At 38.1% G+C, this 27,748-nt stretch overlaps 1 protein-coding gene across 10 annotated transcripts in view; it reads right to left on the reverse strand.

Moving 5' to 3' along the window:
• LOC126192659 (ribosome-releasing factor 2, mitochondrial) overlaps positions 1-27,748 on the reverse strand; it is a 253,755-nt gene that overhangs the window by 67,733 nt on the left and 158,274 nt on the right. For all 10 annotated transcript variants that reach the window (XR_007538482.1, XM_049932628.1, XM_049932619.1 and 7 more), the window contains 3 exons: positions 26,012-26,114; positions 24,515-24,661; positions 5,674-5,873 (listed from right to left, as the gene is read on the reverse strand). Coding sequence is in view for 9 of the 10 variants with exons in the window: in XM_049932628.1 (XP_049788585.1) it covers positions 5,674-5,873; positions 24,515-24,661; positions 26,012-26,114 (450 nt within the window). In the remaining variant the exon portion in view is untranslated. The remainder of the gene's footprint in view (positions 1-5,673; positions 5,874-24,514; positions 24,662-26,011; positions 26,115-27,748) is intronic.

Here is a 27,748-nt window from a genome sequence, read left to right on the forward strand (position 1 = left end):
TTTATGGATCATCTAGAGGCATCTTTCATAAATATCCAGAATCCCAAACATTTCACTTGAAAATTGAAAACTTGTGGTAAGTCCTATGGGACCAAACTGCTGAGGTCATTGGTTCCTAAGTTTACACAATACTTAATTTAACTTATGCTAAAGACACACCCATGCCCGAGGGTGGAATCGAACCTCCGATGGGGGCAGCCGCATGAACCGTGACGAGGTGTCTCAGACTGCATTGCTACCCCACGCGACATTTCACTTGGTTCAGTTTCATTGCAGACTTCGTCATGATCTGGACTGATGGTGAGAACACACTATCCACATTCCTCCAGAACCTCAAAACATTCTCACCCCTTTGTCATCTTGATCAATGTTGCCCTCCAGCTCAAGGTCAACTACATCAGAAACTCCATCCAAATCAAACCTACCATTCATCAACAATATCTCTACTTCAATGGCTGCCACCCATTCCACACCAAGAAGTCTCTTCCATAAAACCTAGTTACTCACAGTTGTTGCATCTGTAATTATGAGGAGTTCCTTTCCAACTACACCACGGGCCTCACTGAGGCCTTCACAGACTGAAATTACCTTTCCAGTCTTGTCCAGAACCAGATCTGCCATGCCTTGCATCCCCAGTCACCTACTATGGAGTATATAGGGCTGTCTTATGCATAGTTTGACGACGACACTTCCCTCTACTTTAGGGGGCCAGGTTTCACTCCCGACTAACCTACAAGATTGTTAGCAAATAGATGAGGCAAGATACTGCGTATGTGATACCAGCAGCTGCCACAGCATCTGGGAGTGCCAGCATCACCAAAATACACGGTATGTGAGTCACAGCATGCAGCGCTGTGATCAGCAGATAGTATTTTACATTGACATGGTACCATGCTGCATCCTTCCGTACATGGATACATAGGTCTGCACTCCATGCAGAGGAGGCTACACATGTCCTGGACTCTGAATGATCAAGAACCGCTTCAAGTCCTTGCAATGAACTGCACCTGCCCTCGCTGATGCCACTCCCACTGCCCACCGAGTTGTTGTGTCACCTTCAGTGTGTGTCATATCTGCCACTGCACTTTCAATAGCCACTCATGAGACACCACTTCACCACAGTTGCCACTGGCTGCATATGAGCTCCTTGTGTCATAGGACAATTCTGAACTGTCTTCCCTGCTCCTCAAGATACTGTTCACCTCAGTAGGGGATAGAACACCTATCAGCTCCACACCCAATACCTGTGCGGCCACAAAGGGCACTCCTCTCATAAGAAGGTAAAATTGTATGGCATGGCACATGACCTACTCTTGAAGAGCACCACAGCACAAATGTCCCCATTTGACACAGAGATAATAATCAACAATACTGCAAGCACTCATTTCATGAGACACTACATTGAGGTTTGTAATTTAAACCAGGACATTGGCACAAAAAATGGTGATCATGGACTTTATGCACCCACACTCTTGTCCCCTCTGGCATAAAGGCAAAGAGAAAATTACCAACAGTGCATGGTGTATTAGGACAGTCATCTGTCCAAGTACCAGCCATGCCCAATGGTGCTTAATTACAGTGATCTGATGGGAACTGGTGTACCCACATTGGAATGGAAGTTGACACTACTCTTGTGACTCAGTACCACCCAGGACTGGAGCTACTGAATCATATTCTCTGCCAGGGTTTCAACTATCTGTCATCATGCCCTGAAATGAGAAGCATCCTCCCCATTATCCCTCTCACCCGACCAATGTCATATCCTTCTCCAAACATACTCTGCCTCTGCTCTCATATCCTTGCAATAGATGTAGATGCAAGACCTATTTCATACATCCTCTCTCTATCACTTATTCCAGTCCTGCCACAGGCATCTAAAATAGGCAAAGCCACCAGTGAAAGGAGCAGTGAGATTTAAAAACTTCACTGCAACCACTGTGCTGCATTCTACCTGCACCCGACTACTAACAAACTGTCTGTCTATACGAATGGATACTGCCTAACTGTAGTCAAGGGACAGCTGGACCACCCAGTTGCTGAGCATTTTGCTCAACATGGTGAGTTTCACTGTAATGACTGTTTCACAGCCTGTGCTATATGCATTCTTCCCACCAACACCAGTTTTTCTGAATTACGCATGTGAGAACTCTCCCTATAACATACGAGGGCCACTCCAAAAGAAATGCACACTATTTTTTTTAAATCCATCTTTTATTCTACATGTTTGAAGGTTTTACAGTGTGTAGATACATTCTTTAGGAATATAATTTCCATCCCTCTCAACTGCCTTACACCATCTTGGAACTAGCGCCTGTATACCCGCATGGTGAAATTCTGGACCAACCTGTTGCAGCCACTTTTTGGCAGCGTGCACAAGGGAGTCATCTTCTCCAAACCTTGTTCCACGAAGAGAGTTTTTGAGTTTCCCAATGAGATTATAGTCACATGGAGCCACGTCAGGACTGTAAGGCGGGTGTTTCACTGTTGTCCATTCTTTGTGATCCACTGTCAACATCCTGGGAACCCACCTGGCACAAACATTTTTTAATGCCAACACTTTCAGTGTTCTGCAAACACTTCCTTCCCCTATCCCAATGTAGCGTGACAATTCGTTCACTATGATGTGTCTGTCAGCAGTCACCAATTCGTTAACTCTCTGCACATTGTCTGGAGTGTGTGCAGTACGAGGCCTGCCACTGCGAGGACAGTCCTCAATATTGCCGTGCCTGCTTTCATCATGTAACCTGCTTGCCCACCGACTAACTGTACTGCGATCGACAGCAGCATCTCCATACACCTTTTTCAACCTCTTGTGGATGTTTCCCACTGTCTCGTTTACACAGCACAGGAATTCTATGACAGCACATTGCTTCTGATGAACATCAAGTATAGCAGCCATCTTGAAGACATGCTGTGACAGCACCACTCACGGGAACTGGCTGAACTAAGTTTGAAAACATGTGGGAAGGATGTATCTACACACTGTAAAACTTTCACACCTGCAGAACGAAAAATGTATTTTTAACAAATTGTGTGCATTTCTTTTGGAGTGACCCTCGTAGCTTTTGTTACTGTAACCCGCCCCCCCCCCCCCCCTCGAAACCACTTTTGCTACTCCTTGTGCTCCAACTGCATATTGCATATTCCCTTCTCTGCTCCCATTCCAGTACTACACACGCCTCCTATCCTGCCAGTACTTAGTCCTTTCCCCTTCTCTATTTCACTCCTCCACTCCTCTCCCTACACACAAAGAGCACAGCCTGATGCTGCATGTAGCAGACCAGTCCTGTCCCCACATTGTCCCTGCATACTCCCAAAGCAGGACTGGTATCTTGCCCTAGCCATACCCTGCTATACCTCCACCTACCCATCCCACATCTCTTTTGTACTGCCACTATCCAACCCAGATAAATTGCTGCTCACTTCAGATGCAGTTGCAGTTGGGCCTTATTGCCAAGAAATGACAGTTGCCATGTATGTGAATTGTGCTTGTGTGAATGCATGTGTTTTCTACTTCTTATGAACGACATAGCTTGAAAAAATTTCTATGTGTGTATGTGTACATGTGTGTGTATGTCTGTGTGTGTGTGTGTGTGTGGAAAATGGAAATTTGTGGTAAGGAATATGGGGCCAAACTGCTGAGGTCATCGGTTCCTAGGCTTACACACTAATTAAACTAACTTGTGCTAAGGACAACACACACACCTATGCCCGAGAGAGGATCCGAACCTCCGACAGGGGGAGTCGCACAAACCATGACAAGACAGCTTAAACTGCACGGTTATCCCACGCGGCTCTGTGTGTGTGTGTGTGTGTGTGTGTGTGTGTGTGTGTGTGTGTGTGTGTGTGTATGCGCGCGCGCGAGCGCACGTGTGCGTCTCAGTACATCCTCTGTGTGATGAGTAGCTATCTATCCTCAGTTCATCGGAGCTTTTTTAAAGTCATATATGAGTTTGTTCTCTAATTTTTTTAAGTCAAGTTTGTGATGAAGCCTCTGTTAGCAACTAATTTAAATTATTTACTCACCTGTGCTCCACATATAATCAAGTTGTCTATATGGAATTACTCAACATAGTTTTTCTTCGTGAGCAATCCTACACTTAACTTATACATGGACAGCTGTTCAGTTTAAAATATTCAGTAAAAATATGCAGGAATCAATAAAATTAAAATCTGAATTGACAGTTAGAAGTCTCACATGTTGTAGCATATCAGTCAGTCCACTACAACGTGTTTTATTACTCGGATAAATATAAGCGATAAACTTACCTACAGCAACCAAACAAATCTATGACAGAAAGTCACCATCACTTTACTCATCATCTTGCAGTATATGTCAACATAGAGGATTCCATCATTTCTTTATGATTTGGCCATTATTTCAAATGAATACATTTTTTTAGAAGTAGCAGATAAGAGAAAAGAAGTAAATAAATTTCGAAAGAGAGTTACAGGTTCCCCTTAGTCCTGCATCTCACTGATTTGGTAAAATTTCCAGAGAGCTATAACAGTCAGGGAAACTCTCCCTTACACTGGAAATATTACTGTGATAAAGACCATGACAATGATCAACATCAGTTTTAAGTCTGTAACATTCACGTCTGTGGATGAAATTTACACTACATAAAGTATATCTCTTGCAGATGCTAATGAGAATGGCAGGCGACTTGGCTGCAGAAATATTGGTTGGTCGTGGATTACATCACAACCTGGTTACATTCCAGTGCACTTTGTAACCTAATCATGTACCAGGAAAAGCTATGTTTGTATAGTAACAATTATGTTTGTTACATTTTATAGTTTATTTGATGCTGTTCTCATTAGTTTCCTCCCTTCCAATCTGCTTTTCACTTAATATTACTGGTTTATTTTCCATTTATTTCCAGTTATTAATTTTTTCCTTTGATTTGGCAACTGCCTGAAGCCCAGTAACACTTCAGGGTCTGAATTTCATCAGTCACAATTCACTGTTATTTTCAGTTCATTTGTTATGCCTTCTACATCTCTTGTAATCTGACGTTCTGAGTCACTTTGGCTTCTCAATGCCATTTTTATATCTTCCCTTAGCTCATCCCATCAAGAAATTGAAGGAGAGCTTTGTGATAGGATAATTATAGGAACAAAATGCCAGATGGGAACTTGCTCTACAATATCTGCCTTTTCTCAATTTAAGGTAATTTTCGTCTTCTATTTCATTCTTCTTTTGCCAAAGCTTTTCCTTGTCTTTTCTGTCAATTTCCCTAATTTTGGTCCATATTTTCCAATTCCTCTAATATCTAGCTTTGTTCTCTTCTTTTAGCTCATTTTATTCATATTAACTTTCATATTGAGCTTGGCTACTACCCTCTTTGCCATTTCAGTACCCATGTTTTCAAATTTAATCCATTGTCGATAATCCATTTTTCTTCTCGTGCAGCTTGTTAACTCTTCCTTGGGATGAAGTCCTGAGTGATGTATTCTGTAACTCTTCCTGTATTCTTAAGCCTTATCAATCTCTTTTCCTATAATCTTTACCTGATGGAAGAAAGGGCTATTGGTTCTAAAAGACATTAATTTTATGTCTTTATATGTGTTTGTCTTGGAGTTAGGTAGATGTTGGGAAATTTTACAGACATACTTTTAATTATTTTCCAAATGTTAGAAAACAAGTAGAGAGACAAAGGAAGGACTTACTGGACAGTTTAACCTGGGTCCATGTGCCAATCCAGAAACTGCTCCTTGTTTGAGTGGCTGTATATACTTTGAAGGAATTGAATCTATATTTGCTGCACTATCAGGACTCCGGTCAAAAATTAATAAATCTTGGCTGTTTCCTTTTCTCTCGGCATCAGGAGTCAATGACAATGTAAGTGTGACATTCTGCAGTTTGTTTCCTGAAATTATTAATTTTATGTAATTAGAAAATATAAATATGAACACATAACAAAATTTCCAGTTTCAAACAAAGGAATATCCAGGATGGAATGTGACAATATTATGAGAAGGGAAGTTGCAACTCACCATATAGGGGAGATGCTGAATCACAGATAGGCACAACAAAAAGACTCTCACAATTAAAATTTTCAGCCATTGACCTCCGTCAACAATAGACACACATACACATACACAGTGTGGTTTCAGATGCCTGAGACTGCTGTCATGTGTGTGAGCTGCATTTGTGTGAATGAGTGTGTGTGTGTGTGTGTGTGTGTGTGTGTGTGTGTGTGTAAGAGAGTCTTTTTGTTGTGCCTATCTGCAACTCACCATCTCCACTATATGGTGAGTAGCAACTTTCCTTCTCATAAAAACTCCAGTTTGGAATATAAAACCTAATATGAGAAAAGTGAATCAGTTACTGTGTAGGGGAAGCAGTGAGCATTAGACAGAATTATATATAAAAAAAACATTATTGCTCAGGTTTTAAACATGTATTGTCCTTGAGAGAACATACAAGCACATGAACACATACTTGCACACACAAATTAAGTTTTGCTGGGTAAGTGCTGCCAGCTGCTGCCTTTCTTTCACAAGATTGTAATTCATCACAGTACCTGAAGGCAGTGTGAAGGTACTTAGTGAACTGGTCTGTTTGTATTTTTAATGACTGAGTTGCAAAAGCTGCAGGGCAAAACCCAGTGTTAAATAGAGGGTTCATTAATTGTATGGTGTTGCTAATAACCCCCCTCCCAAATAAAATAATTAATTAACCCCTCCACCCCAAATCCTTCACCACAGCCTCTTGTTCACAAACAGATCTCCCTTGTTGTATCCTGTCATGATAATAATAATTCAACCAGACCTCACTAAACTGCCACAAAGGTACACTCTCTCACTTCAAATTATCATTCCTGATTAGAGCAACTGCACTGCATCCTTCACAATGATTCTGACTATCTTTTCTTGTGTCCTGAAGTGAGGAATAGATCCCCAAAAATGAAACTTCCTGGCAAATTAAAACTGTGTGCCAGACTGAGACTTGAACTTGGGACCTATGCCTTTCGCAGGCAAGTGCTCCACCATCTGAACTACCCAAGCATGATTCATGTCCAATCCTCACAGCTTTACTTCTGCCAGCACCTCGTCTCCTACTTTCCAAACTTCACAGAAGCTCTCCTGCGAACCTTGCAGAACTAGCAGTCCTGAAAGAAAGGATATTGCAGAGACATGGCTTAGCTACAGCCTGGGGGATGTTTCCAGAATGAGATTTTTCACTCTGCAGCAGAATGTGCGCTGATATGAAAAGAAGACAAAGGTCCCAAGTTCGAGTCTTGGTCCGGCACACAGTTTTAATCTGCCAGGAAGTTTCATATCAGTGCACACTCCTCTTCCTAAAAGGTAGTCTGCCTCCCAATCAACTTACAAAATATCCTAGTTTATTCTTATTTATCTCTCGGGGTCAGACTGTCACTATACGGGTCACATTTTTTTTTACAATCCCAGTTCAAGACATCTAGTGCATCCCATTTCAATCCCATCACTATTCCATTTGTGAAGGCAACCACCTCATATATTACCTCTGCCATAGCTTCTGCTTGGCATTTTATTTATTTATTTGTGTTTATTTTTGATGTAGTTATCAAATTACGGATTTTACAAATGTCATATTGTGACAAAGGTATATAGTACACATATTTGTGCACAAAGGTTTAATACATAACATAAAGTGTACTCCCAATTATTTGTGTGTGGATTATCCTGTTTGAAGTTTATTTGGGAGTAGGGGAGATGTGCAATATTTTTCTCTACCAAACAATATGAAACAACCCATCATATAACAATAAGTGCAATTTCCGTTGCTTAAACAATTGTCGCATGACAACAGAATACCATTTATATTTTTACTGGCCAGCATATTCCATGTACAATGAAAACAAACTCAGTTTTCTGATGTTAATTGGCATTTAAGTGTCAACAAAGCAAGTTAAAAGAAATTTGTGAAACATACGATGGAGAGCAAAAGAAACATGTGTTGACATTAAAACAGAAATTACTGTTAACTGAAAGATTTGAGAAGGGGAAAATTGTTGAAAAAACTAAGTGCTGATTTGTGGTACTGGAATGCAGACTATTTGAGAAATTAGAAAGAATCTGCAGAAAACACAGTATTTTGTCAGGGAATTCAATTCTTGTTTTGGACCATTTGCACAATAAAGCAACAAGAGATCTACATCTGATGAATCAGATGCTGCTCTCTTGCAATGGTTTTGCCAAAAATGATCAGAAGGTGTCATTGTTTCAGGCATGATGTGTGCCAAAAAAAAGTAAAGTTTTTCATGAAGTTCTATGGTTACAGGGAGATTTCATGCCTCATCTGGATGGCTGACCAATTTCAAACATCATGGGATTTGTGAACTTACACTGCAAGGAGAGCGGCTTAATTCAAATCTTGTGGCAACTGATTCCTTCCAGGAAGAGTACCAGAAATTTGTGGAAGAAGACAATTTCACAACAGACAAAATTTATAATGCAGACAAAAATGGTCCATATAGGAAATATCTACCAACCAGAACTCTTGCTTTTATGAGCAAAGTTCATACTCCTAGATACAAGTAGTCTAAAGGATGCATTACAAATTTGTCACTAATGCTTCTGGAAACAACAAAGTGAAACTATTAGAGATTAAAAAATCAACAAGGCCTCAGAGTTCAAGGACGTCACACCTATGGATATCACTGTACATTATTACAATCAAAAAGGAGTATGGATGGATAGTGAAAGTTACAAAAACTTGTTTCACACACATATTGTACCAGAGGTTTGACAGTTTCTAGAGGTGAAAGGATTGCCACAGAAGACTGTTCTATTGCTTGTTAACATCACAATGAAAGGATTCTATTACATGATGATGGTCCCATCATAACTAAGTTTTTACCTCCTAACATGACTGCCATCATACAGCCAATGGATCAAAGCATAATTGCAACAATTAAACTGGGCTGATCTACTGCGAATGCTAGTAGATGATCATTTGGTGGTATTATGCAAGAAGTTGACAATTCCAGATTCCATACATGGGATTTCTGATGCCTGGTAGGAAGTAAAGCCACATACACTAGTTTGATCACAGAGGAAAATTCTTCTGGGTATAGAAGAAAGTGATTTTCACGGTTTCAGTAATGAAGAAATATCAACTGCACAAATAATGAGCTGGTGACTGGCTTAAATGGTTTTGAGGATGTTGATGAAAAAAACTTGAATGACTGGCTGAGGACTGACACATCTAAATCTGGCTTCCGGCACATGAGTGTCACCAAAATTGTGACTGCTGTTTCACAACAAAACAAAGAAGGGGACAATGAATATGAATGTGAAAGTGGTGATGAAGAGAATGGCCTTTTCAGTCATTGTACCGCACTGGAATCTGTTAACACTCTTCTATATCATATGGTGCAGATGGGGTTTCAGTATAATGACATTATTGCTACAAGAAAAATTTGAAATTATGTGCAAAAAAAGTCACCTCCTCTCAGAAGCAAAGCAACATCATAGACTATTTTAAGAAATACACAGGCCAACAATACCTATGCAAAGAACATGGAGAAACTTTCAAACACGGAATACATGTTCGAAAATATCTTGATTATTATTGTTTTTAAATTATTTGTGCATCTTCTCCCTTGCATTCACCCCAAATAATTTGGCGTCTACTGTATTACCTACAGAGGTTAATACGTGCTATATACAGAACAGAATTATTTCAGTGAATAAGGACATTTATTTACAAGACAAGTATTTAATTTTATTTTAAATGGGTTGCCAGCATACACTATTATTTATTCTGTCAATTTGTTGTATCACATTGAGTCACTGATATATAAATTCTGGTATGGTATTTTTAATTTTGTTCTTTTGTCTATGATAATCACGCTTATTTCTTATGTTGTGATTATGTTCATCATAACATCTGGGTATGTTGCCCTGATGGCTTACAAAAAATGTTATAAGTCAATATGTAGACAATAATTATACAGTGATATATTTATTTTTGATAAGGGCATCACAATAGGATTTCCTGTATCCCAGACTATGTATCAGCCTAACAGCTCTCTTTTCTAGTACCAGTATTCTGTTCAGCAGCATATACGCACAGCTCTATTCCATAATTTATAAATGGGAAAATTATCCCAAAGTAAACTGTTTTTAGTATTTTATTACAAACAATTTTGTACAGTTAGCTAAGCAAGTGCAATGCACTGCTTATTTTCCTGCATATCTAGTTAACATGATTTTCCCATGGAAGATTGCCATACGAGTCCACACCAAGGACTTTAGAATCTGTTGATTTCTCTTCACCAAGGACTTTAGAATCTGTTGATTTCTCTTGCCCCATTTTGATAATTTATTTTTGTGCACTGTTACAGTTTTTTAGGTAAACAAGTAAGATTTTCCTCGCCCCATGAACCATGGACCTTGCCGTTGGTGGGGAGGCTTGCGTGCCTCAGCAATACAGATAGCTGTACCAAAGGTGCAGGCACAATGAAGGGGTGTTTGTTGATAGGCCAGACAAACTCATGGTTCCTGAAGAAGGGCAGCAGCCTTTTCAGTAGTTGCAGGGGCAACAGTCTGGATTATTGACTGATCTGGCCATGTAACATTAACGAAAACGGCCTTGCTGTGCAGATACTATGAAAGGCTGAAAGCAAGGGGAAACTACAGCCATAATTTTTCCTCAGGGCATGCAGCTTTACTGTATGGTTAAATGATGATGGTGTCCTCTTGGGTAAAATATTCTGGAGGTAAAATAGTCCCCCATTCGTATCTCCAGGTGGAGACTACTCAGGAGGATGTCATCATCAGGAGAAAGAAAACTGGCATTCTATGGATCAGAGCATGGAATGTAAGTTCCTTAATCAGGCAAGTAGGTTAGAAAATTTAAAGGGAAGTGGATAGGTTAAAGTTAGATACAGTGGGAATTAGTGAAGTTTGGTGGCAGGAGAAACAAGACTTCTGGTCAGGTGAATACAGGGTTATAAATGCAAAATCAAATAGGGGTAACACAGGAGTAGATTTAATAATGAATAAAAAAAAATAGGAGCATGGGTCAGCTACTACAAACATCATAGTGAACACATTATTGTAGCCAAGATAGACATGAAACCCATGTCTACCACAGTAGTATAAGTTTATATGCAAACTAGCTCTGCAGATGATGAAGAGACTGATGAAATGTATGATGGGACAAAAGAAATTATTCAGATCCTGAAGAGAGACCAAAATTTAATAGTCATGAGGGACTGGAATTTGATAACAGGAAAAGGAAGAGAAGCAAAAGTATTAGGTGAATATGGAATGGGGTAACGAATGAAAGAGGAAGTCCCTGGTAGAATTTTGCACAGAGCATAACTTAATCATAGCAAACACTTGGTTTAGGAATCACAAAAGAAGGTTGTATACATGGAAGAGGCCTGGAGATATTAGACGGTTTCAGATAGATTATATAATGGTAAAACAGAGATTTAGGAACCAGGTTTTAAATTGTAAGACATTTCCAGGAGCAGATGTGGATTCTGACCACAATCTATTGGTTATGAACTGTAGATTAAAACTGAAGAAACAGCAAAAATGTTGGAATTTAAGGGACCTGGATAAACTGAAAGAACCAGAGGTTGTAGAGAGTTTCAGAGACAGCATTAGGGAACGACTGGGAGGAACGGGAAAAAGAAACACAGTAGAAGAAGAATGAGAAGCTTTGAGAGATGAAATAGTGAAGACAGCAGAGGATCAAGTAGGTAAAAAGACAAGGACTAGTAGAAATCCTTGGGTAACAGAATAGATATTGAATTTAACTGATGAAAGGAGAAAATACAAAAATGCAGTAAATGAAGCAGGCAGAAAGGAATACAAATGTCTCAAAAATGAGATCAACAGGAAGTGCAAAATGGCTAAGCAGGCATGGCTAGAGGACAAACATAAGGATGCAGAAGCATATATCACTAGGAGTAAGATAGATACTGTCTACACGAAACTTAAAGAGACCTTTGGAGAAAAGAGAAACACTTGCTTGAATATCAAGACCTCAGATGGAAACCCAGTTCTAAGCAAAGAAGGGAAAGCAGAAAGGTGGAAGGAGTATATAGAGGGTCTATACAAGGTCAATGTACTTGAGGACAATATTATGGAAATGGAAGAGGATGCAGATGAAGATGAAATGGGAGATATGATAATGCGTCAAGAATTTGACAGAGCACTGAAAGACCTAAGTTGGAAAAAGGCCCCAGGAGTAGACAACATTCCATTAGAACTATTGATAGCCTTGGGAGAACCAGCCCTGACAAAACTCCACCATCTGATGAGCAAGATGTATGAGACAGGCGAAATACCCTCAGACTTCAAGAAGAATATAATAATTCCAATCCCAAAGAAAGCAGGTGTTGACAGACGTGAAAATTACCGAACTGTCAGTTTAATAAGTCACGGCTGCAAAATATTGACATGAATTCTTTACAGACGAATGGAAAAACTGGTAGAAGCCGACCTCGGGGAAGATCATTTTGGATTCCGTAGAAATGCTGAAACACCTGAGGCAATACTGACCCTACGGCTTATCTTAGATTAAGGAAAGGCAAACCTATGTTACTAGCATTTGAAGACTTAGTGAAAGCTTTGACAATGATGACTGGAATGACAGGTGTAAAATAAAGGGAGTGGAAGGCTCTTTACTATTTGTACAGAAACCAGATGGCAGTTATAAGAGTCGAGGGACATGAAAGGGAAGCAGTGGTTGGGAAGGGAGTGAGAAAGGGTTGTAGCCTCTCCCCGATGTTATTCAATCTGTATAGTGAGCAAGCAATAAAGGAAACAAAAGAAAAATTTGGAGTAGGTATTAAAATCCATGGAGAAGAAATAAAAACTTTGAGGTTCGCTGATGACATTGTAATTCTGTCAGAGACAGCAAAGGACTTTGAAGAGCAGTTGAATGGAATGGATAGTGTCTTGAAAAGAGGGTATAAGATGAACATCAACAAAAGCAAAACGAGGATAATGGAATGCAGTCGAATTAAGTCAGGTGATGCTGACACTTAAAGTAGTAAAGGAGTTTTGCTATTTGGGGAGCAAAATAACTGATGATGGTTGAAGTAGAGAGGATATAAAATGTAGACTGGCAATGGCAACGAAAGCATTTCTGAAGAGGAGAAATTAGTTAACATCGAGTATAGATTTAAGCATCAGGAAGCCTTTTCTGAAAGTATTTGTACGGAGTGTAGGCATGCATGGATATGAAACATGGACAGTAAATAGTTTAGAAAAGAAGAGAATAGAAGCTTTCGAAATGTGGTGCTACAGAAGAATGCTGAAGACAGGATGGGTAGATCATATAACTAATGAGGAGGTACTGAAAAGAATTGGGGAGAAGAGGAATTTGTGGCACAACTTGCTTAGAAGAAGCAATCAGTTGGTAGGACATGTTCTGAGGCATGAAGGGATCAGCAATTTAGTATTGGAGGACAATGTGGAGGGTAAAATCTTAGAGGGAGACCAAGAGGTGAATACACTAAGCACATTCAGAAGGATGTAGGGTGGCCGGCCGCGGTGGTCTCGGGGTTCTAGGCGCGCAGTCCGGAACCGTGCGACTGCTACGGTCGCAGGTTCGAATCCTGCCTCGGGCATGGATGTGTGTGATGTCCTTAGGTTAGTTAGGTTTAAGTAGTTCTAAGTTCTGGAGGACTGATGACCACAGCAGTTGAGTCCCATAGTGCTCAGAGCCATTTTTGATGTAGGGTGCAGTACTTACTTGGAGATGAAGAAGCTTGCACAGGATAGAGTAGGATGGAGAGCTGCTTCAAACCACTCCCCAGACTGAAGACCGCAACAACAGATAAGAATTTAACAAATATGTGCATGATATGCATGCCCTCAGTTTCTGCAAGAGAACTGCATGCTTCATCAGGTCAAAGACCTTTTGAGAGCAAAAAATATGCCTACAGTATGCTTTCTTTCATCCAGATAGTTATAAATTTAATGCAGAAATTCTGTGACAGCTGTTACTGTGTTGCGATCTTTTGAAATTCATGTTGGGTTTCTGTGAGGAGACCATTTTTAGCGAAAAAGGCACTATGCTGTGCCGGCATTATTGATTCAAAAATCTTACTAAATGTAGGAATCAATGATACTGATGTGTAGTTTGAGGCTTCATCCTCGAAGAGTTTTTTTTTTTTTTTTTTTTTTTTTAATGTATTGCTCTGCAATGCTCCTTTTCAGTACCTTAGGACACATACCTTCTTTCATGCTACAATGGATGAGATATGTGACTGGTTTAACTACAATATTTGTGAATTTTTTATTTCTGAGGTGGAGAGACTGTACCAATCACTTGTATGTGTGTTTTTAGCTGCAGAATTATTTTACTACTTCTTGTTCTTTTACTTCCTCAAATTCAAAGCCCTTGTTGTTGTGTAGCAGAGTATTGGGATGTTAAGTGGATATGTGTCTGGAATTATGGTGCCAGTTAGGAAGATAAAATACTTGTTAAGGATATTATAAACAGTTTTTTAGTCTTGTATCAGTTGACCTACAAATCTGATATTTATTGCTTTCCCAGGTGTGTTTGTAAATGTTTTACAGTATTTGTTCATGAGATTCCAGGACAATGGCTTACATTTGCTACTGATTCACTGTGGACTTGGTACCTGAGATTTGGTTGTTCTGATTTGAAACTTTACTTAGCACTGATACATATTTCATTGAAAATGAACAGCCCATATGATTTGCACATTGTACAGAGGTCATGGATATTCTCTCTAAGCATGACTAATCTAGCTGGTTGTTTAAATTTAACTTCTTTATCTCACTGATTGAGAAATGTTTTTGTTTTAATTGGACAAAAAGAGTTAAAATGACTCTCATTCCATTTATTATTAGGTCTTTCTAACTGACAGGCACTATCCCAACTGTCTCTAGCTAGTGTATTTTTGAATCTGATTATGTTGCAATATTCCAAGATATGTATCAATCACCACCTCAGTTCCTGTTCTGAATGCTTTAACTGCCATTACTGCTAACATTCTGTGTTGTAATAAAACAAAGTATATAAATATTACTAAATATTATGATATGAATATAACAGAGGGAAACATTCCACGTGGAAAAATATATCTAAAAAGAAAGATGATGAGACTTACCAAACAAAAGCGCTGGCAGGTCGATAGACACACAAACAAACACAAATATACACACAAAATTCAAGCTTTCGCAACAAACTGTTGCCTCATCAGGAAAGAGGGGAAGGAGAGGGAAAGACGAAAGGATGTGGGTTTTAAGGGAGAGGATAAGGAGTCATTCCAATCCCGGGAGCGGAAAGACTTACCTTAGGGGGAAAAAAGGACAGGTATACACTCGCACACACACACATATCCATCCACACATACAGACACAAGCAGAAATATGTCTGCTTGTGTCTGTATGTGTGGATGGATATGTGTGTGTGTGCGAGTGTATACCTGTCCTTTTTTCCCCCTAAGGTAAGTCTTTCCGCTCCCGGGATTGGAATGACTCCTTATCCTCTCCCTTAAAACCCACATCCTTTCGTCTTTCCCTCTCCTTCCCCTCTTTCCTGATGAGGCAACAGTTTGTTGCGAAAGCTTGAATTTTGTGTGTATATTTGTGTTTGTTTGTGTGTCTATCGACCTGCCAGCGCTTTTGTTTGGTAAGTCTCATCATCTTTCTTTTTAGATATATTTTACTAAATATTATTAAATATGCATATGAAAACACTTTTTAAATTGATATAACATGATTGCGTTATTAAATATGTTCTCTGCTTACATGAATTTTTAGGCTATCGGACTTTGTTTCTACTTCTTCAATTGTAGCTGCAGGCAGCGGACTCCAAGTACACCAGCACTTGTCAGAATTAAGAAAATCCTCCTTACTTGGTTTCTCACTTGAATAAGAAATACTTAATACTGGTATAAATTTTCTGTCTTATTTCAAACATGTTATACAAAATACTCGTAGCCCGTCATCCTCCGCACGGCACTACTTAACAATAAATTTTAATTTTAGGATATCCAAGGGGTCTTTAATCATGTACTTATACAATTGCCCCCACACTGTACATTGACATGTTATGGAGATGTACAGGTTTTTTTTCATGTATATATTTACATTTGTTGATAGGGGTCGATAGGGGTCGATGCCCTTTATTTGTCGGCTTCCCTTTTATTTAATGGAATGGATATGTCAGCTTATCCTATGTATGTAAAATTTCTACAAGAAATTAAAAGGTTATATACCTAATATGATAGTCCATTACATATTTGAATTCAGTGCACTAACAATAATGTTCAGTTTGCTTCATTCTCGCTGCCAGGTTTCATGCTGGCACACTGGCCGATTTGGCGTCTTAGAGCTAGATGCTAACAGTCAACATGATAGATGCTAATGTTGCACATGTGTGCACTTGCTTTCTTAGTGTTGATTTCACATTGAGTGTCCACTTTCACCTGAGTGTCACATATCAAAGAATTGTTGTGGCATTTGTCTTCATTCTGGGTGCAGTGGGTGTGCGCTTATTGTTCAAAATCTGACGCTGAGGCAGAAGATGCCAATTTTTGTGGCCCGGGCATCATTATTACCCATTGTACTTGCATTTTCAGCAGAGAGAACCCCGACCAACAGCATCTAGCAATAAGGTAAGTACCTGCTGGAACAACTCTAGCTCACTTGTTAAAGTGTCAAGCACTGTGAGCCACAATACTCATAAATTATTCCATTGCCCACACATGGTAATGTCACCACACTTGACCATCCATTTGTTGAAAGACACATACAGCCATCCAAAACATTGTATAAATTGTTTGTCCTTAAAGTTCATTTCCTCATATGGAGTTTGGTTTCCAATGAAAATTCATACAAGTATTGAGTTACAAAAGTATATAACTTGATAGATTATACGTATGGCTGACATTCCATCCATCGCTTATACTATAGACATAAATTTCTTAAGTTTTAAAATGTCATAAATTTTTCATTAACTGTGTTCTGTTACTATAGTTTGTTTGTTAGTTTCAACTTCTCTTCATTTACATCACATGTACAAGTTAATTACATATCACATTATTATGACATAATACAAACATATGATACATTTATGCTTCATTTTATAGATAGGCTTTGATCACTTATGGGAGATCATTTCCTACTTAGGTAGAGGAGGGAGAAAAACCTTTGAAATAGGACCAAAACATCACGCATTGCTGGCCTAACTACACTTGGCGCTGCCTCCTTGTTTGGGAAGGAATAAAGGAAATACTCATCTACTGGTTCAAGGATTTTTGTCCAAAGGGTAGAAGACGGAATTTGTAACTTATGCCTCCACCATCAAATGCTGTTTATTTTTGCCATTCTTTGTGGAGCTTTATTTGCCAGTAGGATATCTTGAGATCGAGCATACTGAAATATTTTGTACTGTAAAACTTTAGAAACTGTTTACAAAGTTGTCTGGTCTTATGCATACTGGTACTATAATCTTACTGATATCTCTAGCATTGAGAACTAATCTTACATAACCGTCTGGTTTACTTACTGGTAATATAGGATTACAGTTGGGTGCAAATGAAGGTTGTATAATTCCCCATTTAAACATGTGATTGATCTCTTCCCTTACCGCCTCTCGTTTTGCCCATGGAACAGGATATGTCTTACACAAAATGTTTCATGTGGATAGACTTCACATTTATAATTAATAGTCTTTGATTACTCATGGCGCCTTACTGAAAACATCGGCATACTTAAATAGCACGTTAGAAAGTTCTTGTTGTTGTATATCATTTAGTACCTGTGATTCACTTAGTTTCTGCTCTACCATTTCGTAGCTAACCTCAGTATTTGCGTCTTGTTCAGTATCATATTTCTTTGTGAAATATACACCTGGAAAGGAATATTATAATACTACATTTGACTCTGGTTTGTTTTTGTTACTTTCATTAGGTGTTTTGACTAAATCAATAGAAAAAATCTGATTCTTTACATAAAAGTGGCATTTACCATTACCTATGTTGATCTGTGTTTTGTATGTTCTAAATGTGTTCATGCCAATAAGACAATTAACTATAAGTTTGTCAATTATAAGAAAGTTGCACTTCACTCTAAGTTGTTCAATTTGTAATAGATAAATGACTGATACTTAACCAATTTAGTCTTACTGCCTGTAGTAGTTTGCACCTTGCAATTTTGTACAGAGAATGTTGAAATTTGCGTCCCTTCTTCAATTCACAAAAAAATGCATTTGACATTAGATTTGTAGTTGAACCTGTATCTAAAATTAACTTGGTGTCAATATTAAATATTTTCACCTTAATGATTGCTTATATCTGTTCTTCTTGGACTTCTACTGTATCTAACTCACGCTGATACAAATCATCCTTGATGTCACCTTGTTTGTCATATCTTATGAAACATGTTTGTAGTTTTGCTTTGCCCCCATTCCCTGAGAGGTCGACTGGGGCTTAACTACGACTGGTTGGTCTTTTCCAATGGCGTGGTGTGACTTAATTCATTACTTGGAGTAATTTCAGTTAGTTGCATTGTGTATGTACTGCGTCAGTTTGTGTCATTAGCTGCTTCGCAGTTATTTTGCTGCCCAAAGGTTGGCTGCGGTACAGCGTAAGACATGGAGGCAATGTTGCCGTGCATCAGCCACTGCAGTGGCTGACTGTTTCTGTTTATGTCTGACATAGGACCTTGTGATGGTGAATTGTAATTTGCTTGTGTGTTGAAATTACCCCTGTTGTTCTGAAAATTTCTTTTAAATCATTTGTTTTTTCCATTCCCGTTACCATACTCATTACCTCTGGGTATGTGACTTTGCTCATGTGTGTACCATCCTAGCTGTGTGTTTAGTTCACATTTTACTTACTGATTTACATAACTATGTTGTTGTTGTGCCTGATTTTCTGTTGCTCTAATGCGTACAGGTCTTTCCTCATAGAAGTCGATAGGATCAAGCACTGACAGAAAATATTCAGTGTTGTGCTCTGTCGTTGTGACTACTTTTTATCTAATGTGTGGTGGTAAATGACTTTTCAAAAATTTTAACACGTCTACCTGTGATATTGGGTTTGCCAGTAGTGTGTCTTGTTCAGGTATTTTTCAAAGTATCCACGTAGGCTACCGTATTTGCCATTGAATGGTGCGGGGTTGAAAACCTTGCGTCTGAGTCTTTCTTGCACCACCTCAGACCAGTATTTGTTGAGGAAAGCTTGTTCAAATTCGATATAAGTGCTGCAATGTTCATCCACTTCAATTGACCATAAAAGAATGTTACCTTGCATATATCCCATGAAAAATCTGATTTCTTTGCTTCTGTCCAGTTGCATGGAAATACATGATGAGAAGCACTGATAAATACTAAGGGATTCATTTTTTTTACCTTCGGTAGTGAATGTAGGAAAATTTCAGTGTGTCAGCAAACCTTTGTCTGGCATTTTTGGTCGTATTTATGTGGATATTGTAGTTACCAGTAATTCCGTTTGGTAATTGCTCAGGTATTGGAGTTGTGGGTATGTTTATATTTTGCACTCTACAACAATCACTATTACCTGCTGTGGGACCAGTGATGATTTGTGGATAAATAACAACAGGTTGTGGTTTGTTCACTGTAGCCTGTGTATTATTTGTGTGCATATTTCGAGATCCGATAATATCGTCTTCTAAAAGATTACAGGTCCTATTTTCCACAGCTTATACATTAAGGTTTACCTTGTTGACTATTTCATCTTATTTTTTCTGAATAGCCTTTCCTATTTCTGTGTATATCATGCAATTGGTTACTAACTTCACTGTAAGGGTATTACCCTTATCTAATGTACCTGCTTCAGCTTGACTAATATCACTCAGGTTTTCATTGACCTTCTCTCTCTCCCTTTTAGCACATGCTGAGTCAACTTCTAATGTTGCTACCCTTAAAGTAAGCTCTTCTAGAGTTATCGATACACCTTCATAGTCTCTATTTAGTCTGTTAATGACAGTGGTTACCTTTCTTACTGTCGAAACCAGCTGGTTTTAAGTAGTTTCAATGTTTGTGTGCGTGTCTGTGATTTTCTTTATCTATTGCTGTATTCAATCATGATGGCCATTAAAAGAATCTACTTTCTGTTTTAAGTCTGTAATGTTAATGTTAACTCCAGAAAGTACTTCATGATTTACCCGTTTTTTATCTCATTCAATTTTGGTTTTGTTCTTGCTTCATTGTATTTAGATCTTGTGTAACAGTGTTTTGTTGCTGTTTTACTGTGTTTATATATTGTGTGACTGTGTTCAGATTCTTTGTCAAATTATCAGTTTTGGTATTCATATCTTGTTTCATATCACTGAAATTGGTATTCATATTGTGTTTCATATTATCAAATTCCATGTTTATATTATCAAATTTCAAGTTTATGTAAGATAATATATGCCACAGTAGTGCTTCAGTTGTACTACTACGACTGCCATCAGCTGTACTTCCCAAGTTAATGTTTGTGTTGTGAACAAGTAGTGTTTTGTAACGTGTTGTCAAAATTCATATTGGAATCACTGATTCATGATTGGTATGTCACTCAGGGAGATGCATAACATTGTCTCGTCAATTGTAAACATTGTATTGTCAAGGTTATCCTGCTGTGGAGTGTCGCTATCATTTGTCACACCTGTGACACTCATCTCTGATGTAATTAAACTTTCTGCAGTAGGCATGCATGGCACCTGAACTTCAATTGTTCAATCATGCACTTCTACACCATCTCGGCTGATTGCATTTTCACTATCGCTATCAACAATGGGCATATATTTTTCGGCCATGTTACATGAATATGTGAAAAATAAAACTTTCACAAAAATGTTAAAATTTCATATGCTATTTATTACACTTGATAAATGTAATTTGTGTAATGTCAAAGCCTTTTTTATGTCTATTATGATGTGCAAACTATTGTATTGCTATTCTTTATGTTTTTTCTGACAATATGTATCACACTGAAAAGTTCCTGTAAAAATTCCTGTAAATTTCTCGCAAATAAAATTCAAGGAAAGGAGTAGTGAGGAAAAGGTTTCTATCTACATCAGAAGAGGTGCTGCCAAGCGTAACCATGCAAGCAACTTGCGTAGCTGTCCTACCTTTGCTGCATCGAACAAAATAGCTTACTACGGAAAATTTTACGTGACCTGGCTCCAATTTTTATTCCTTTCAAAAATTTTCTCCTCAATTTTGCCTTTTTGCATTACTTGCTCCCCATTGTGATTCATGCAACAGAAAATACAGACAATTAGTTTTTATGACCAATAACAATATCATAGAAATTTCTTACTATAACAATAATTAACAAACCTTACTCACAACCGGTACCCTTAAGTCCTGGCACACAGATTTACAGTTGTGTTGTAGTAAAAAAAAATTACTAAGTATTATTAAATATGCATATGAAAACAATTTTTAAATTGATACAACATGATTGCGTTATTAGAAATATTCTGTGCTTATATGAATTTTTAGGCTATCGGACTGCGTTTCTTACTTTGTCGATTGTAGCTGCAGGCAGAGGACTCTCAGTACACCGGCATTTGTTTGGTTAAGAAAATCCTCCTTACTTGGTTTCACTTCACTTGAATAAGAAATACTTAATACTGGTATCAAATTTCTTCCTTATTTCAAACATGTTTGATACAAAATACTCATAGCCAATCATTCTCCACACGGTACTACTTAACAGAACTTCTACATACAAGAGACTGTGTAAAAACAAAATCATGAACAAAAAATTGAATGAATGTTTTGTTTCATTTGTCTGCACCTTATGCCAATGCTTGTGATAGATCAGTGTTTCACTTTTTGGTTTTTAATAAATCTTAATTTTACAATACTTATACAATTCACTGAACATCCTTATGTGAGAGGTATGTAGGACATTGCGGAGTGTTGTCATACACATCTATATTGACATCTACATCTACACTACGTACTCTGCGAATCACTGTGTGTCAGAGGGTACCCTGTATCATTACTAGTCATTTCCTTTCCTATTTCACTCACAGATAAGAGTGAGGGAAAAACAACTGTCTGTATACCTCCTTATGACCCCTAATTTCTTGTATCTTATCTCTGTGGTCCTTAAGCAAAACGTATGCAGGCAGCAGTAGGATTGTTCTGCAATCAATTTCAAGTGCCAGTTCTGTAAATTTTCTCAATATTGTTCCTCAAAAAGAACATCACCTTCCCTCCAGTGATTCCCATTTGAGTTCCCGAAGCATTTCCGTAACACTTGCGTGTTGTTCAAACCTACTGGTAAGAAACTAGCAGCCCACCTCTGTATTGCTCTGACGTCTTCCTTCAATATGATATGGTGCAGATCCCATACAATCAAGCAATATTCAAGAACAGATAGCACTACCATTCCCAAAACATATATATTTCCAAAATTCTTACAATAAACTGAAGTTGACCATTCACCTAACCTACCGCAGTCCTCACCTGCTTGTTCCATTTCATATTGCTTTGCAACATTAAGCCCAGGTATTTAAATGATGTGACTGTGTCACGCAGGACATTACTAACAATGTATCCAAACATTTTCCTACTCATCTGCATTAACTTACATTTCCTACATTTAGTGCCAGCTGTCATTCATCACACTAACTAGAAATTTTGTCTAAATCATCTTGTATCATCCTAGAGCCAATCATCTTTGACACCTTAATACACCACACAGCATCATCAGCAAACAACTGCAGACTGCTGTGCACCCTTTCTGCCAGTTTCTTTATGCATACAGAAAATAATATAACACTTCCCTGGGCCACTCCTGATGATATCTTTGTCTCTGATGAACTGTTGCCATTGAGGACAACATGATGGATACTATAACTTGAGAAGTCTTTGATTCATCACATACAGGTATCTGGGAACCTATTCTGTATGTTCATAACTTCTTTAACGGTCTGCAGTGGGGTAAGATGTCAAATGCTTTATGGAAATCTAGAAATATGGAATCTGCTTGTTCCCCTTCACCCATAGTTCACAGTATATCATATGAAAAAAGGGCAAACTGAGTTTGACATTAGCAGTGCTTTTTAAACCCATGCTGAATCATGACATAAGATTTTTAGTCTCTGCGAAATTTATTATACTCAAATTCAAAACATGTTCTAGAATTTTGCAGCAAACTAATGTTACAAATATTGGTCTGTAATTTTGGGGACCTGCTCTTTTACCCTTCTTATATACAAGAGTCACCTGCACTTTTTTCCAGTCACTTGGGACTTTGTGATGGGTAAGAGATTTGCCATAAATGCAAGCTAAATAAGGGGACAATACTGTAAAGTACTCTTTGTAAAACCAAATTGGGATTCCATCCGGACCTGGTGACTTATTTATTTTCAACTCTTTTAGTTGTTTCTCTACACCAGTGATGCTTCTATAACATTCCTGCATTAATGATTTCTTAAATGCAGAATTTAAAATGTTGGTTTTCATTTTGCATTCTTCAAATGCCACATCAGACTGGTCAAATAGTGATTGGATGGAAGCCTTAGACCTGCTTTCACAGTTTTGGATAGGATCAGAATTTTCTTGGGTTCTTGGTCATATCTTTGGCTAATAGTTTGATAATAGTTTCAGTTTTTTATGTACTAAGGCATTCACCAAGGTTCTAGGCACCTTTCACTTGAGGCTGTTCAATGAATGTAGCTGATAAATTAAGCACGGCTGGTGTGGTGTTCTACACATACCTTAAAACATCAGCCAGATCTCCACTGCCTTAAAAATTCATCACTGAACTGTGGTCAAGGCCAAGTTTGACCACCCAATGGTCAAAGCATGCTGTACCGTGCAACATGGTTGATTCTAAGGAATAATTTGCATGTTAATAGCCTTATTTATAAAAAGTGATGGTGAAAGGAAAAGTTTAATCCACTGATAATCTACTCTGGAATTTCCATTGTTACATTACTTGTTGTTTACAATTCATATGATGATATTGGTAACTGCCAATTATCTAAGTACTCCAAGAACAGGTGGCTGTTTACGACAAACATTCTTACTTGTGTTTGAGCTAACAGGAGTTACAAGTAATTTTTATAGTTTTTTATTTTCTAACTAATGTCTGTCTGAAGAACTTATTTTGCACCAGAGTCACATCCTCCTCTTTAAACCCTAGAAAAGAACAGAAAATCTCATGGAAGTTATAACTGTTTATTTTATTTTGCTTGTGAATCCAGTTATTTTCTCCACATCTGCACATTTTAATCTCTGTCCTAAAGATGTGTGTCAGATAATTTAAGTATCAAACCTGTAAGTCCATGTAATTATGATGTATTAGCATATTTGGGTAACTATACTTCAACATTCAGCATATATGTAAAGAAAATCTTTCACACATTTATTCTGGAAAGATTCAAGTTTAGAAACAATATCATTATTTAAACATTTTATTTGGCTCTGTGCCCTTCAGGATGGAAAAAATGATATTACACTTAACATAACATTAATTAATCTAGAAGAAAAGTTCTTTCTAATATTAGGATAATAAAACACAATAAATGAAGCAAAATCCAAATACTGTACCAAGTTTGTGCTGTATTGTGTGAGAATCTTGAATTCTGTTTGTTATTGTTTCTTTATAAGCAATTTGTAGAGGACCAAGTTCAACTGGTATTCTATAGTCGGTAACTAAGCGATTTTTTATTACATCAAGATGAAGCTCTCCCATTCCTGAAACCAAAGTGCAGGTTATAATAACAATAACAATACAGTAGTACAAAGAAATCATAGAAGTTACCAGTGAAGTTCATCAATCTGATGGCTGAAACATGTTTTGCTTCTAACACTTTCTCCAAGTCCTTTCCATATTGTTCATCTGACTTTGAATCAGGAAGTTATAATAAGTCAGAATTACTATCCAGATGTGAACGTGACATCAAGGCCTTTGGAAAAATACGAGGGTTGGATCTTTAATAACAGCAACTATTTATTTACAGCTCGTACAAAACAGATATGTGTTTCAAAGTTTTACTGACCTTCAAAGTAGTCACCAGCACTGTGTATAACACGTTGCCAGTGATATGGAAGTTGTTGGATACTCTTAGCAGTGCCACTTTTGTTGACAAAGTGAGCGGTGCGGTCTATTGCCCAACAAATCTGTAGCAGTTCTGAAGCGAATGCCGTAAAGTGTTTCCTTCAGTTTAGAAATTGAGTTGAACTCATGAGGGCTTAAGTCAGGGGAGTGCAGTAAGTGGTATAACACTTAGCAGCCCCATTAGTCAAACAAATCAGTAACAGCTTGCACTGTACATATTTGAACATCGTCCTGCAAAATGATGGTCATGTCCTGCAGAAAGTGTCATCACTTCTGTCTCTAAGCTGGTCATAGCTTATGTTCCAAAAATGAACAGCATAGAGACAGAAGTGATGACACTTTCTGCAGGACCTGACCATCATTTTGCAGGACAATTCTCAAGCACGTACAGTGCAAGCTGTTACTGATTTGTTTGACTGATGGGGCTGCTAAGTTCTATACCACTTACTGCACTCCCTTGACTTCAGCCCTTGTAAGTTCAACTCAGTTTCTAAACTGAAGGAAACACTTCATGGCATTTGCTTCAGAGCTGCTACAAATTTGTCGGGTAATAGACCACATTGCTTGAACTGTCAACACAACTTGCACTGATAAGATTATCCTATGACTTCCACATCACCGACAACGGGTTATACACAATGCTGGTGACTACTTTGAAGTTCAGTAAAACTTTGAAACACCTATCTATTTTGTACGAGCTGTAAATAAATAATTGCCACTATTAAAGTTCGAACCCTCATAATACTCTGCAACAGCAGAGATAAGGTTGCAAATGATGAACATGAAAGAAATTCACGGCCAATTTTCTGAAAATTCTTAGAATAGATGCATGTTCTTTCTAACAAAAGGCACACTGGCTTAATGAATGGAACAGTCAGAAACCAATATGCACTATCATCTCCTCCTGAGCATTACTTTGAATTTTAAGCTTATAAGCAACTTTTCTATGAATTTACTACAACTAGATTTCTTTGTATCATAAGAACCTGCTAATACGGTTTGCCCAGTTTCTTCATTGACTGAAACCCTTAAGCTGGGATCTTCTTTTTGCAGTTCCACAAGTGCAGTTTCAAGTTGCTGCTGGTAGGCCTATTTGTATTAAAAAGAAAGTAACAATTAACATATTAAAATGTAATAAATAAACTGTCAATGAATAAAAAGACATGCAGATATATAAAACACATATTCACAGATTTTGTTTAAACTCTGTGTGGTTGTGCAGGACTGACATGATCGTGAAAAGATGAAGTTGGTCATATATGATTTCAGAACAGTAGAGTACTTTGTTTCAAGTTAAAAGTAAAGCAAAGAATATTTTTTACAAAAAAGTAAAAACAAAAACCAGCTATTATTAATAATATTAAGATCAAATAGTGTCTTTATTGGTTTAAAACTGACAGGTTCATAGTCAGATAGCTGCTTACATTTAAAACTAGATTTAGATTATGTATGTTTCAGAAATATGTGATAATTCACTCCAAATTAAAAGTATGGCTAAGAGTATTTCTTACAAGAAAGTAAGAAAGTAAACCAGCCACTAATAACAAAGCTATTTATTAAGATCAGGTAGTGTCTTTACTGCTTTCAAACTGACAGGTCCATAATCAGATGGCTGTTCAAATTTAATATTACATTTGTCTTAAGCTGTACATATGGTGTTGGCTGTTTTTCACTGTGGCAAAAGTTCCGTGGGACCATAGTGCCCTACAGCAAACACCATAAATGGACTTTCCAATGAACTAATTTTGTAAGATAAGGGCTATCCTGGCAGAAGCACAAAGTACTACTTCTATATCTACATCCATATTCTACAAATACCGCTAAGTGCATGGTGGAGTTTACTTCCAATAATGCCATGTATCAGGTATTCTTTCCATTCCATTCAGACTAGAACTGAGGGAAGAATAACTGTTAAAATGACTCTGTGTGTAATGTAATTAGTCTAATATTGTATTTGTGCCCTCTATGGCAATTCCATACAGCTTGCTGAAGTATATTCACAGATACCTCACTTTATCTTAGTACTTAAAATTTTTAAGTAGGCTTTCATGAGATAATTGGTGCTTACCTTCAAGCTTCAGCCAGTTAAGGTTTTTCAGCAATTCTACTACATTCTGATATGGGGTGAACATACCTGTGGCTATTCATGCTACCCTCATTGGTATACATTTAATATTTTCTGTTGATTGTACTTAGTATAGATCCCACACACTTGAGCAGTATTCTAGGAAGGATCAGGTGACCTTTTCACAAGCTGTCTCCTCTGTAGACTGATTGTACTTTCCCTGTAGCATACTTATGAAGCAAAGTCTCTGCCACCAACTTTACTTATGACTGAACATATGTGATCATTAAACAACAGAAATTCTAGGTTGGAATATCAACAACATTAGGAAACATTATTACAGATTGTAGCTTTCCTCAAAGCCTTCTTCAGCACATAAAACACAAACGCATTTACACAAGCAAGCACACCTCATGCTCATATGACTGCTACCACTGACAGCTCCAATCAGAATTCGATTGTTACATAAATAGCAATCAGGAGTAGAGCAGGGAAGGGTGCAGGATAGCAGGGCACTGGAGGGGGGGGGGGGGGGAGAAGTGCACTTTCTGGCAGGGCATGTAGGGACTAGAGACTGCCAGGTGCAGCAACAGGAGGTGGGGCATGGGAGGAGTGGTGGGTTGAGTGGGGAGGAGGGGGCAGGGGGGGGGGGGGGATT

The sequence above is a fragment of the Schistocerca nitens genome, chromosome 1, assembly GCF_023898315.1.
Source record: "Schistocerca nitens isolate TAMUIC-IGC-003100 chromosome 1, iqSchNite1.1, whole genome shotgun sequence".
NCBI classification, from domain to species: Eukaryota; Metazoa; Arthropoda; class Insecta; order Orthoptera; family Acrididae; genus Schistocerca; species Schistocerca nitens.